The 14,821-nt window shown below is 36.4% G+C and overlaps 1 protein-coding gene across 1 annotated transcript; it reads right to left on the bottom strand.

The window, feature by feature from the left end:
- Positions 1–3,889: 3,889 nt before the first annotated feature.
- Positions 3,890–12,327, bottom strand: LOC118576289 (vomeronasal type-2 receptor 116-like; the record flags this gene model as incomplete). The annotated part of the gene is made up of 5 exons (XM_036176597.1): positions 3,890–4,818; positions 8,225–8,348; positions 9,466–9,693; positions 10,877–11,680; positions 12,036–12,327. Coding segments are annotated over 5 exons (2,377 nt in total), but the record flags the coding sequence as incomplete, so codon positions are not given.
- Positions 12,328–14,821: the final 2,494 nt, after the last annotated feature.

Below are 14,821 nucleotides of genomic sequence, written 5' to 3'. Positions count from 1 at the left end.
CTAAACATCCTCTTATTAGATTCCAGACTGGTCTAACCCCATGCTTAAGTGTGCCTTGCTCTGCAGCAAAGTCTAGGTCTCTTCCCAATTTTTCTCAGGAAGACACTGTAAGACTTCCTGAAATTGCAAACCAAAGAGCAACAATATCACACTCTGCCAGAAATCATTCTAGGGTGCTTTTCCTTATCTTCAATTTCTTAGAGAGAAGCAGCTCCTTAAGAGCCAGAAAAATTGGGTGCGAGGAGGAAGCGCCCATCTTAGTAAATCCTTTCTTCCTCAATTTGAGAGGTTTCTCAGAGCCTTTACCAAACAGCCCCAGCCTTCCAGTTTCACTTGCTTATTTTGTTTTTCTGATTACCCGTCCAGTATGGTCGCGGCTCTACTGTCCCACTCACCCTTTATCTACAGGTGAGAGCAAAAAGCCCGCTTTTGTCGCGGATCCCCAATTTACCTGAGGACTTACCGGTATACCCCCTGACTGCAGAAAGTTCTGAGCCCCACAGAGAGACGTGGTAGTTCCCCGTATGGGCCACCACTTGTTGCGGCCACCTCGACCAGCAAGGATGATGCAACACCGGAGCTCTTCTTTAAGCAGTTTATTCAGGACCTTGTTAGTAGTGATGTCTCTCCCGGACAAGCCTCTCCCAGCCCTTAAGTAGGTCTGGGCTACCAACCTCAGACAGCCACGTGGGCACTATCCATAGGTCCTCACATATGCAAGTGGCACACAAATCCAGCCATAGCCAAATAAGGAGCTGGTTACCACAAAGAGTACTTGCCGTCGGGAAGGCAGAGGGTGGAAGCCAGCACCATCTTTAAGGTGTGGCTACATGCAGGCTCTCTACAATTCTGCACTGAAATCATCTGGTCCTGGGCTTTTTTTGGTTGGGAGATTTTTAATGACTGATTCTATTTCCTTAGGGTTTATTGGACTATTTAAATGGTTTATCTGGACTTGATTTAACTTAGGTATGTGGTACCTATCCAGAAAATTATCCATTTCTTTTAGATTTTCCAGTTTTGTGGAGTAGAAGTTTTTGAGGTATGACCCGATGCTTCTCTGGATTTCCTCATTGTCTGTTGTTATGTCCCCCTTTTCATTTCTGATTTTGTTATTTTGGAAGCTCTCTCTCTGTCTTTTGGTTAGTTTGGATAAGGGCTCATCTATCTTGTTGATCTTCTCAAAAAACCATCTCTTTGTTTCATTAATCCTTTGTATTGTTCTCTTTATTTCTATTTTATTGATTTCAGCTCTCAACTTGATAATTTCCTGGCATCTGTTCCTCCTGGGAGACTTTGCTTCTTCTTGTTCAAGATCTTTCAAGTGTGCTGTCAAGTCACTAGTGTGAGAATTCTCCAACTTCTTCATGTGGACATTTAGTGGTGTGAATTTCCCTCTTAGCTCTGCTTTCATATTGTCACATAAGTCTGGGTATGTGGTGCGTCCATTTTCATTGACCTCTTGGAAGTCTTCAATTTCTTTCTTTCTTCTTCCTTAACCCATTGGTGATTCAGTGAAGCATTATTCAGTTTCCATAAGATCGTAGGATTTCTGTAGTTTTTTTGTTGTTGTTGAAATCTAACTTTAAACCGTGGTGGTCTGATAGAACACAGGACATTATTCCAATTGTTTTTTATCTGTTGAGACTTGCTTTGTGGCCAAGTATGTGGTCGATTTTAGGGAATGTTCCGTGGGGTGCTGAGAAGAAGATATATTCTTTTTTGTTCAGGTGGAAAGTTCTATAGATATCGATTAAGTCCATTTGAATCATAACAACAGTTATGACCATTATTTCTCTCTTAAGTTTCAATTTGGCCAATATGTCCAGAGGTGAAAGTGGGGTGTTGAAGTCTCCCACTATAAATGTTTGGGGTTTTATATGTGATTTAAGCTTTAGTAATGTTTCTTTTACATATGTGGTTGCCCTTGTGTTTGGGTCATAAATGTTCAGAATTGAGACTTCATCTTGGTGGATCTTCCCTCTGATGAGCATGTAATGTCCTTCATCATCTCTTTGATGGATTTTACTTTGAAGTCTATTTTGCTGGATATTAGGATGGCTACACCAGCTTGCTTCTTCAGACCATTTGATTGGAAATTATTTTCCCAGCCTTTTATTCTTAGGAAGTGTCTGTCTTTGAATTTGTGGTGTGTTTCTTGTAAGCAGCAGAAAGATGGGTTCTGTTTTCTTATCCATTCTGTTAGTCTGTGCCTTTTTATAGGTGGATTAAGTCCATTGATATTAAGGGATATTAATGACCAGTGATTGTTCATTTCTGCTATTATTTTTATTTTGGTGGTATTGTGTGTGTCCTTCTCTTCTTAGGGGTTTATTTCTGTGGTGTTATCTATTGCCTGTGTTTTTGAGGGTGTATCTGACTTCCTTAGGCTGGAATCTTCCTTCTAGTGCTTTCTGTAAGGCTGGGTTTGTGGATAAGTATTGTTTAAATCTAGTTTTGTCTCAGAAGGTGTTGTTCACTCCATCTATGATGATTGAAAGTTTTGCTGGGTATATTAGTCTGGGCTGGCATCCATGATCTCTTAGTGTCTGCATTATATCTGTATAGGTCCTTCTGGCTTTCAAAGTCTCCATTGAGAAATCGTGTGTTATTCTGATGGGTTTGCCTTCATCAGTCACTTGGCCATTTTCCATTGCTGTCCTTAATATTTTTTCTTTGTTCCGTATGCTTAGTTGTTTAATTATTAAGTGGTGAGGGGAATTTTTGGGGGGTCTACTCTGTTTGGTGTTCTATAGGCTTCCTGTATCTTCATAGGCATTTCCTTCTTTAAGTTGTGAAAGTTTTCTTCTATGATCTTGTTAAATATATTTTCTGTGCCTTTGAGGTGGTATTCTCCTTCCTCTATCCTTATTATTTGTAGGTTTGTTCTTTTCATGGTGTCCCAAATTTCTTGGACATTTAGGGTCATGACTTTGTTGGTTTTAGTGTTTTCTTTGACTGATGAATCTATTTTTTCTAATGTATTTTCAATAACAGAGATCCTCTCTTCCATCTCTTGCATTCTGTTGGTTACACTTGCATGTGAAGTTCCTGTTTGTCTACTCAGAGTTTTTATTTCCAGCATTCCTTCTGCTAGTGTCTTCTTCATTTTTTCTATTTCCCTCTTCAGGTCTTGGACTATCTCCCTTGCTTTTTCATAATTTTCTTTCAAGGACTTATTGTTTTCTTCTGCTTTAATTGTCCTTTCCTCTAGTAGGACCCAGGGGCATCTTCACACTATTCTAATTTGCATCTCATTATGTAAATATTTAACAGAGTATTATATTCATGTCAAAATCATATTTGTTTTTAAAATGTGCCATTGTTCTTAGCAAAAGCATACATAAAATGTAAGCATGATGAATCCAGGAAACATATCAACTACATCATAATCATATGGATATGTATGAAAACTTTGGGGTCTATAATGGTAAAGTCACACAGTGTTGAAGCGGTGAAGAATATACACATATCCCATTCATTTTTTTCTTTGATATTAATTGAGAGAGATAAATAATTTTATTAAAATCAGCATACTAACTTAGAGGAATATGTAAAAATATTAGATGATGCAAGAATAAGCATGTATTTCATCAATAAGTGAAACTAGTGAACAGAAAATTTTCAATTGCTATATGAATTCTGACAACTGGATTGGTACTAAACAGGCTTGAAGACTTCCCAATTAGAAGTCAGCTTCTAAAATAAACAAATGTGTAAACAATAGGAGATGAGAGAATAAAAATTACTTTCATCAATGAATGAAATACACACACACACACACACACACACACACACACACATATATACTTAATTTCTATATTATCTCTGACAATTGTATTAGTCCTCAACAGGCTTGAAGCATTTCATATAATTAAGAGAACACAGGCTAAGCTGTAAGATTGACTTTTCCTCTAGAATATGCTTTGTTCCTGACATGAGAAAGCACATTCCTATGTGGTCTTAACAAAATAATATAGCACTTGGGGAAAAAAATGCAGCCTAGGAGGCCTGCACTGGACGCCAGGATAGAGAAGACTTCCATGGCCACCATGTGTTTCCCCTTGGTGCTGTGGTAGACTGGGAGGAAGGTGACCCACACACTGAAGAACACCAACATGCTGAAAGTGATGAACTTAGCTTCATTGAATGTGTCAGGCAGGTTCCTGGACAGGTAAGCCAAAGTATAGCTCCCAAGTGCCATGGAGCAGAGGTAGGCCAGGACAGAATGGAAGGCAATAGTGGAACCCTTGTTGCATGTAATAATTATGTGGCCATGTTCAGAGTAAGCATCTGAGTCAATAAATGGAGGAGAGGTGCCCAGCCAAATTCCACAGAGCACAATTTGGAAGAGGGTGCAGACGGGAATGATGAAGTTAGGAGCCTTTGATATTATCATCCACCTTGTCAGTCTCCCTGGAACTGTGACTTTGAAAGCCAGAACCACAGTAATAGTTTTGGCCAAGACTGTGGAGAGAGCCACAGTGAACAGAACTGCAAATGTACTCTGCTGCAGGATACAGGTGGCTGTGTTGGGAAGGCCAATGAAGAGTAAAGGACAGAGAAAACAGAAGATCAGAGTGATGAGCAGGATGTAAGTGAGAGCCTCGTTATTAGCCTTGACAATGGGAGTGTGGTGGTACTTCACAAAAACACCAAGAACACCAGCAGTGAGTGCAGAGAAGCTCAGGGCCAAGCAGGTGAGGGCCATCCCCAAAGGGTCTTCATGGGACAGAAATGACACTACTTTCTGGAGGCAGTGGTTCTGTTGTGTATTCGCATAATGACTTTCTGGACACTTCACACAATGATCCATATCTACTCAGGAAATAAAGTTATTATGAATCTCCGCTCAGATTTCCCATTTATCTCAAGCCAATTCATAGCACCAACTCTCTGGCATTTGCCCACAGTTCCTCTGTTGTTTCAGACTCAAGTAAATCAGTCCTCAATAGTGATAATTACTAAATGCTCTCTAGTCAGTCATTCCAGATCAACATTGCCTATCTTCTTTGTTAGATGTAATGTGAACAAGTCTATATTTTTCATTGTTATACTTAAATATAATTCTATTTAGTAATACTTTATATTTTTATTCATTTATATTGTCATAAATTATTGAATTAAATTGCATGAACCTAACTTGATCATAGGATCACCTCCTTCTGAATTCCTTTGTGTGACTTTGTCAAGTGTGTTCATTATAAGGAGTATGAGCTTTGAAATTTCTCTCTTGTACTGTTGTTCTCAGTCATAAGATTCAGGTTAACTGTTCCTATAGAAGTGATTCAGTTCCTCGTTGTGTTCCTTTCTCTAACAGTACTTGTGGGAATGAGAATTATTAGTTTCCTAAAAACATGGAAAAACTCCCTTTGAGAAACTGTTTAATCATCTCCAGGGAGAAAACATCTATTGAACAGATAGATATAAAATACTTGTTTTAATTTTAATATGCCATGGAATAATTTTTGATGATTTACTACTTGTAATTTGTTGCTTGAATTTCTAAAGGGTCTTATAATTAAAAAATACCTGGAGCCAGATATTGTGGTAAATGCTGAAAGGTCAGAGAGACAAAGAACAAGCCACTGCCATGTCTCACCTCACCAACTCCATGAATCTTCTGTCTTCCTCTGTGTCTTCAGTCAAAAGGATCTATGTGGGAAGGCTCTTAGTTCCTGTCTCCTCACACCTTATATACCTTTCCAATACTGGTAGCAACAAGCATGAGATCTTAAGTGCTGGGATAAAAGTATGTGACTACTACTGCCTGGCTCTGTTTCTCTCCTAGAACAAATCAATCTCAGGTAATCCAGGGAGGAATTTAACTCACAGAGATCCAGACAGGTCTCTGTCTTGTGAGTGCGAAGATTGAAGGTAATGTGCCACCACTTCCTGACTTCTATGTTTAATATGATCCTCAGGCAAGCTTCATTTGATACACAATATATCACTCCAATAATTTATTAGTTTCATCATGAATTCAAAACATATGAGTACTAATGTGTTTATTCCATATTTTCATTAACTATTTCTATTTTTCTCATAAAATGTATATAGTTTTGCAAAGTGGAATTTGAAATTTAATGTTGGTTGAAAATTCTAATTAAAAATCTATGGAATTCATCATTTTGATATTGCCTACAGAATCTTTCATTCCATAATCAGCATTTTGTTTGTTGTTTATTCCAGATGTGCCTTCTTGCTACCCTTTCACTATCAAGGCACTCTGTCTCTACTATATCCCGTGTGTTTACACATATTGGATTCTAACAGAGCATAAATGCTTCATATGCAAAACATATAAATGCTTCATATATTCCTTAGTGAAAGCACAGAGTAAATAAGTCATGACAAATATTTCATAGAGATTTAAACACAATTTTTTAAAATATACACCCACCTCATTCAATGTGGTTTGAATTATAGCATTCACTGTTTTGAAATATTTAGCATTTATGTTTTAGTTTTTTCTTTCTTACTAAAAATATTTCAAAGTGTCTACTTAATCTGCAACCATAAGGGATTGGGAATTTGATATTGATGTTTCGAGTTTCCTTCAATGAATATAGTTACCATGTGCATGAACTTACTATGGCACAAATGTACTCAAAGCACCTATATGCACATTAACTCTTCAGTGGTATGTGTAGCCAGTCTCATTATGAAGTTTGAAATTAATCAAATTAAAGAAACCAAAAAATTGAAAGTTTCTATCTATATGAAGCAAAGTTAAAACATCTGAATGTTCAGGAAAACCATGATGTTAGTCAAAACATTTCTGTTGATACATGAATAATCTCATTAGACATAAATGTTAATGTTGAGGAATCCTCTTTGATTTTCTTTCCATAGTCAACATTGTGTCTGTGTTTGCGCCTCACTTTCATTGTTTCAATTGTCTCAAGCCTATTTTCTGTTCCTGGGACATATTTTGACATAAAGTTCTTCTACTATGTCCACCTTTGACTGGAAAGGAGGATCCTTCAAATTCAGTGTCCTGTCTTGTTCTAAGAACAAAGGTGTCTACATATGCCTTGCTATTCACAACACTGCCATTAATGAAAGTGGTAATGTGTCATTTCAACTAGTTGTCAAAGGACATTCTTTCATAATTCACATCTTCTATGTTTAATAATGATTCCATTAACTTCTTATAGAAAATACAGTCATTTGTATAAAACAAGTTAATGAGTACTTATCACATATATTAATTAAATTATAACAGAAGTGATACAAATCTACATTCAGATTATGACACATAGCATCTATTAATTTAAAAAATTGTGTGTTGATGTAAGATTCTCATAATAAGATTTTGCCATACCTCCCCAGTGGATATATATTTGACTACAACATATTTAAGATCTTTAATACCTATGGTATTAAAGGATATCCCTCACCATGGAAGATACATAGTTTGATAGGGATGGAGGAAAACAGGGGAGAAAATATACTCATTAAGGGAATATGGAATATTATTTATACTGAAAATCAAAAAGATAAGGTAGATAAATGGTTCTGTGGTTCAGGATACTGTTACTCTTAAGGAGGACCAAGTTTCAGTTGCAAGCACCCACATGGTGCTCAATACTGTCTGTGCCTACACCATCAGGAAATCTGAAGCCCTCTTCTAACTTTGATCTACACTAAGCAAGTACATGTGTGTATACACACATGCATGCAGGCAAAACTTTCACAGATAAAACAAAATGAAAAAATATAAAATACAAAATTCTTAAATGTGTGCATGTGAAAATCACATATGACCTTTCTGATCACTCCTGATGAACCTAGAATCATGAATGAAATTATCCAACTAAGGGCCATAAAAAACCAACCCTTCAATGTGTGCTAACTTTGAACTAACTATGCTTTGAAATAAAATAAAAGTCAGTAATTTATAGTGTATGTGTGTGTGTGGTGTGTGTGAGTGTGTCTGTAAAATGCCATGGTGAAATAAAGCAGACTACTCTGTGACGGGTAAAGCTTATCGTTGAAGGATACAATGGATGTAGTGGATCAAAAACATACATCAATTATGAGTTTCAATGTCCAGAGCATCATGCAAATTGCTGAAAAAATTAACTAAAATATTTTTACTTCTAACTAAAAGAATCAGAGGACTTATCTCTTCTGTTCCTTCACAGAACTAGTTCATCTTCTTAAACATTGCTGAACACAGTGGAGAGTTGGGAAATACCCCAGTTAGACTGACACTTACCTGTCCCATTGGAAATCTCATTGTCTGGACAACGAGTACAATCATAGCAGCAGGCAGCTTTCCCCTCCTGAGAGGATTTTCTGAATCCAGGAACACAGCTCTCACTGCACACAGAGCGGGGAAGCTGAGATTTAAGTATAGAAGAGAAAATACTCTGGAATGCATGGTTTTAAAATAATAAAAATGATATTTTTCAATATAGAACAATGATATGGCAAGGTTTACATTTATTATTTGAAGATATTTTGTTTTGATGCACTGCCTCTCATTTTAATATAGTATATCCAAGAAGATCAACGTGTTTAGACAATGATCTAAAGACAACAGAAATCTGAACAATAGTGAAAATATAAGAGATAGGGAAAAATAAGAAGTTAGGTGATGGAGTACATGTCTAAATTGGCAAGTATAATGACATACTGATACAATTGTGTACTTTCTGATAGCTGTAGTGAGCAACTTTGTTTCTCAGTGGTGATGCTTAGCTAACATTTGTCAGATTGACAGGATTCAGAAAAAAAACATAAGAACTGGTCTTTGTGACTTTCTGTGAGAGATTACACGTTCTATGAGTATGAGTACTATTTCATTGGTTCTTGTTGCTAAGGACTGAAAAGAAAAACAAAAAGGGATAAAAAGAGTACGGTTCAAGTCAGTCTACTTCCTGACTGAAGACACAACATGACTCACTTTTTCAGGCTCTTGCCAACATGATTGCATGAATCATTATGAACTGCTCATACCAAGTGTGACTCAATAAAGTCTATGGTCTTAAGTTATGTCTGCCAGATTTTTCTTTATCTTTTTCTTTTTCTTTATTTTTTTTTTGGTTGTTTGTCACATTGCTTCTTTTTTTCAGGAGCAAAACATGTAATTAAACCACTAACATGTGCTTTCCATGCTACTGTGCATTACCTGGTACATGAAAGCAAAATGAACATGCACTGATACTTCCAAATTTGGCCATCAAAGTAGTACTCTTGTCAATTAGTTTCATGATAGGAATGTAATCTTAATAAATAGACACAGTATTTGTCAACAGAAATAAGTGTCCACAGGGAAAAAAATGTATGGAAAAATTAACAACCCCATTTCTCAGAATAAGGCAACAAATACTTTCTCATATAACAGTAGTTTTGTTTGTACAGATGGTCAGAGAGTAAGAAAACAACAGCCATTACATTCACAAACAAGTGTCTATTGACATAAAGATCAAAACAATGAGATAAGATTCAGCCCACCTCTGTAAATCCTGTGGCCCACTGTATCATATAGTCAGACAAACATAGTTCTTGGCCCTGTGGAGCTTTTGAAGAAAATGTTCCAACTTTCATCTTTTTTCTGAGACCATCTGGAAAATTCCAGAAGTTGAGAATATCATATTCTGCATCTAATTCCTTTTGTGAATCCAAAACCACAAGGTTTCCAGCACCATTTTTGAAATGGATATTCTTGAGAAAAGTGTGAAGCTAAAAGAGATGCAGAATTTGATGATGAATTTCTTCCCAGAAAGGTTCAACAGAACCCAGTGAAGCAATGGGTCTCATTGTCCTAAATCCCTGCCATTATTTGCTAGCTATACCAAGCTATCAACCTTTTAATGGATGAATACCAAATATGAATATTGTCAAAATGTTTCTAGACAGTTAGTGTAACACAAATTGCTAAATGGTCTTATTAATAATAATTTAAAAAGCCTGAAACCAGTTATTGGGGCTGAAGCTGAGAGTTCAGAGGAACAGAGTAAGTCAGCCACAAGTTCTTACCACTAGGAAATCCTCAGCCCCAAAGAGATACCTCCTATATCCTCACACCTATATACGTTTCTGTGGCCTGCCATCTTACTTCCTCTCTCCATCCAGCTCTTTTACTTCCAGTCTCTGTCACTACAGACTCCATGTCTAGTGCTGTTAAGCATGTACCTCCACCTGGACTCTTCCACTGGTTAACTACAGAGATCAGATGATCTCTGCGGATTAAAGAATGTGCTACAGCTGCTGACCTCTACCTTAGCACCTGCTGGCTTTTCATTGCCATCTGTTCACAGCACAAATAAAATATCACACGGTTTCAAGAGAATGATGCACACAAGATCACAAGAATAACCAGATAATTATAATGGCAACCAAATCACAATCTTCAGGTGCTAGCCTCATCCACATATTTAAGTAGTCTATTCAAAGTTTCACTTTGTAAACTGCGGTGTTTATGTCCAAAATGTAATAAAAATGGTCAGTTAGGAGACATAACCATAGCTTCAGAATTTTAACCATAAGGATCTAATAGTATTTGACCATTAAGGATATAGTTCTCCTATCTCTGTTCTGTTATGTATTTATAGATATTCAGATTTCAATTGAGTATTATATCATGAGAAGATTCTGAGGTTAAATGTAACACAAAGTATATAATGACATACATTTAAACGTTGTTATTGCCATCCATTCTCATGAACAATGACACATGTCTGCAATTACTCCCATATGTTGAATTATGTACAGTCGCTCAGGTGATTTTTTTTGCAAAACCTGCCACAATGTACAATCATGTAATGTGTGCTTTTGTAAAACCTCAGTATGTCACTGGGCTAAAATGTTGATAAAATATACAGGTATACAAATATTGATAAAAAGATACAGGAAGAGAAATTACCTCCCAAGGGTAGAAATTTACCTCCCCAGTTCGATGGGGCTGAATTTGTACTTGTTGGAGTGTCATCTCATGGAGACTGTGAGCCACAGCATACACAGAATTATATAAGTTGTAACTCTCTTCAGTCATATCCATTTCCCAAACATTTTTAGGCAACATATCCAAGGAAGCATTGGGTAGACAGCTACTCAAAATTTTACAATCAGGTCCAGAAAAAGGACAATTGAAGTATATGTTCCACATAACAGCAAGATAACCATCTTCTGGGTATTTGGAAGGGTTGTATGCCTGGACAAACTTCCTAAAATCAGAAATCTCAGCATGGTGATGTGCAAAAATGAGACTCCCGTGTAATGAATCAAATATGAACAACTCAAAATCAGTAGTTGAATCCCATTGTGACCTCATGATCCAAACTTTCCCATTCATTAAACGTATCCCTGTATTTATGATTATACCATGTAAAGATTCGGTGTCACCATAAATGAAAACTACATTTGCAGATGATTTCAGGATCTTCAGGTAAGTTGCTCTGGAAAATTCATTGGAGGAAATCAAGTTGTCCTGAATCATTTCTACAAAAGCTATGCACACTCTGTTCTTGTCCATCTCTCCTTTCATGTCTATGAGAATCTCAGCTCCATTGTGGTCATCTATGAGAACCAGTCCCACCCAAGTCCAGCTGAAATGAACCATCAAAATTGCAATGCCTTGTGACAGAGATGTGTCCTTGGGTGCTGTCTGGTAGAGAGAAGTGAACTGGGCTCTGTCACTTAGCATAGTGTTAAATGGCCCAAAAGTAAGCTGAGGGAAAAAGGAAACATAAGTGAAAACATTGATGTAGAACACAATTTAAGACCTGAGGTGACACTTTGGATTGGTATAGACTAACTTCTACTCATGGTGTTTTAAACTTTCATTTTCTTTTTGAAAAACTTTTTAGAATTACTCAAAGACAAAATTTTCTAAACAACCAATATAGGCTCCATCCCATTCTGTTTTATCTCAAGCAAAGTATATGAGGCTATATAACCAAATGCCTGATTTATTCACTTTGATAGATGAATGACACACAGCAGCACTTCTTTACATTTGAAAACACCTGAAATGAGTGCAGTATAATACTGGTTTCTTTTTTCCTCACAGCCAAGTCCCTCACCTGTGGATACTTGTAGAGATTGAGCAGTCTCCCAATATGTTCAGAGGTTGCCCATGATGTTCCTGTAAGTAAAGCAGAAGTCTTCTTTGGTCCTCTACATGTGTAATTGGGAAAGCTTATTCTAGTTCCTATGAGGCAAATAAAAGGTTCCTGGAGAATATGCCATTGATTGCTTGGGACGTGATATAGATCAAATCCTAGAGATGTGTTGGGTAAAATGTGAGTGTTCCTGTTGATCTCCTCAACAGCAAATATGAAGGCCAAAGAAAACTGGTAGCTCCTCCACTTGAATCTGCACAGAAGAATTGTCAATATTTATGAAGGGAAATCATATCATATTGAACTGAATGATGCAAGGACTTTAATATATTCAATACTATATATTTACAAGTAATATTTGTGTCATCACAGGAATAGTTATTATAAGTTGAATACCAGTGTATCTAGTAAGTGATGGCTTAAACCTATAAGCTTCAGATGGATCTAAAATTTCTGGACAGTTATGTTGACCTGAGATGATGGCAACCTTGGAATATCTAGTAAGGACAAACACAAACAAGACCCCTAATTCTTTCAGGCTGTCGTGTAATAACCAGAAGATGTAAGCTTCTATCTTTTAAGGCTCCACTGTTGTGTCCTATAAAACCCCCAAGTCCTCCACACCACATTCACTATGTCTGCACATAGATGGATAGACTGTAACCCTTTAGTTTTCTGTTAAAGGACCAATGATGCTTATTGGGATGTCTACCTGTGTCACATGCAACAACCCCAAAGCTACATTTGGTTCTAAATCTGGGAGGAGATTGGGGGTATCCCACAACCAAGCACATCCCTTTGAATTCCTTTCCTCTCTTCCATTGCCATTTCCCTCTCCTTTTTGAGAGCCATACAAAGAAGAGCAGATTGACTGAGTGAGTTCCCAATGGTTTAACAGTCTACAGTCATGACTTGAATTCTCTGGTAGGGGTGTGTGTGTGTGTGTGTGTGTGTGTGTGTGTGTGTGTGTGCACGCGCGCGCGCGCGCTCGTGTGTGCATGAGGGCACAGTTTTAGTGTTTTCCTTATTCTGCCTGCCTCTTTTGCTTTCATTCACTATGTTCTTACCACCCACATAAAGTCAATTATACAACAACCTTAAATACCCAGATTAGAGATATAATTTCACTACTCTGCAGCTGATTTGAACTTGAACAGAAAATATGACCAAGTTTATGGCATACATGACTAGGAAAACGATACTTGAGTAGGCTCTACTGGATCTTACTGCTAATTCTGACTAGTAAGTCCAAACTACTTTTCCTCTAAAATGTCCTTTGCCTAGCATGCTCCTTTGTTCTCTGAATAGCTTCTTTTGTTTCTGCATGAACTAACAAAATATTTACTAAGGATCCCTATGTTCATTTTCCCTTTTACAATGAAAAAGATTAAACTCTAATTCCAACAAGCAATACTCAAGATTTTTCGTTATTAGGATTTGTCTTTTGGATTACTTATGTTAGACAGTTACTTTGAAATTATGGCTTGTTGTTCATATCATGAACTTAATAACAAAATGATTATAGGTAAATGTTCTTGTAAACTACAACTGTTGATTTGGCCTGCATATATTTTGTTCATAGCAATACTAAAAGGTAAAAATATAATAATCTTAAATACAAGTATGTGTTTAATCAACATGACCACTCAGGTAAAATAAATAGAAATGACTATGTTTCTGAACGCTTCTTTGGAACAATTAACCTGAGGTTTAACATACAAATTTAATGTCTACTTTTAAATCCAAGACTTATGGAATCATACAGTTCTGGTCAAAATGATATCTCCTTGATGTTTATCCTAAATCTGGTTCTACAATATGGCTCATATCACTTAAGGATTTTGATAACCTTTCAGATATTATCGTTCTAAACCAGGATATTTAGTCACATTGGAATATAGAAATCATTTATAAATGAATAAGATATGTTTGTGCTTGTATATATATATATATATATATATATATATATATATATATATATGTGTGTGTGTGTGTGTGTGTGTGTGTGTATACAAAGGTATATAAAGAAATAAACAATTTAATGATTTTAAGGACATCACCCACCAATGAAGCCTCATTATATATAAATTAGTAAATAGATAGATAGATAGATAGATAGATAAAAATAAATAAATATTTGAAGATCCAGCACAGGCATTTTGTCCTGTCTGGTAAGGTAACAACAACAAGCAGAATCTGCCTTCAATTCAGGTAGACTAAAATGACGACATCAGGATATGTTAACTATTAATAGGACTTTAAAAATGAGAACATGACTAGACAATATTTTTATGATGTGGGAGGGTGATATCTATATATGTAATGATAAATTATCTTAATATACACTGAGTAAAGAATTTTCAGGACTAAATCTAGGTCACCCACGTTGTCATCAGAAAGTCCTTACTTATTTTCTGTAAGCCTCATGAATTCATGGGTTCTCTATGGTGAACTTCGACAAGAATGAAACTTGATGTCATTGAGAAATTGAAGAGAAGGTTTGGACATTACTTAAGGCTTCCCCAGTGAAAGAATATTCTCACAATAGGCAGTAAATTTAGTTGTTAAACCTCCTTTGGCTCGTGGTCCTTTAAAATGGAAATTAATCACAACAAAATAAGGTCTGATTATGTGTCCCATTGGCAAGGGATAGACTTGTGATCATTATTTTGGTAATCTACTTGATGACATATAATCTGGATATTAGAGGTAGGGAAACATTCTTTTAATCCTGGTATTTTAGACAC

This window comes from Onychomys torridus, unplaced genomic scaffold (assembly GCF_903995425.1).
Source record: "Onychomys torridus unplaced genomic scaffold, mOncTor1.1, whole genome shotgun sequence".
In the NCBI taxonomy this organism is placed as follows: domain Eukaryota; kingdom Metazoa; phylum Chordata; class Mammalia; order Rodentia; family Cricetidae; genus Onychomys; species Onychomys torridus.
The sequence above is the reverse complement of the archived record's forward strand: the minus strand, read 5'-3'. Positions and strand labels throughout refer to the sequence as shown.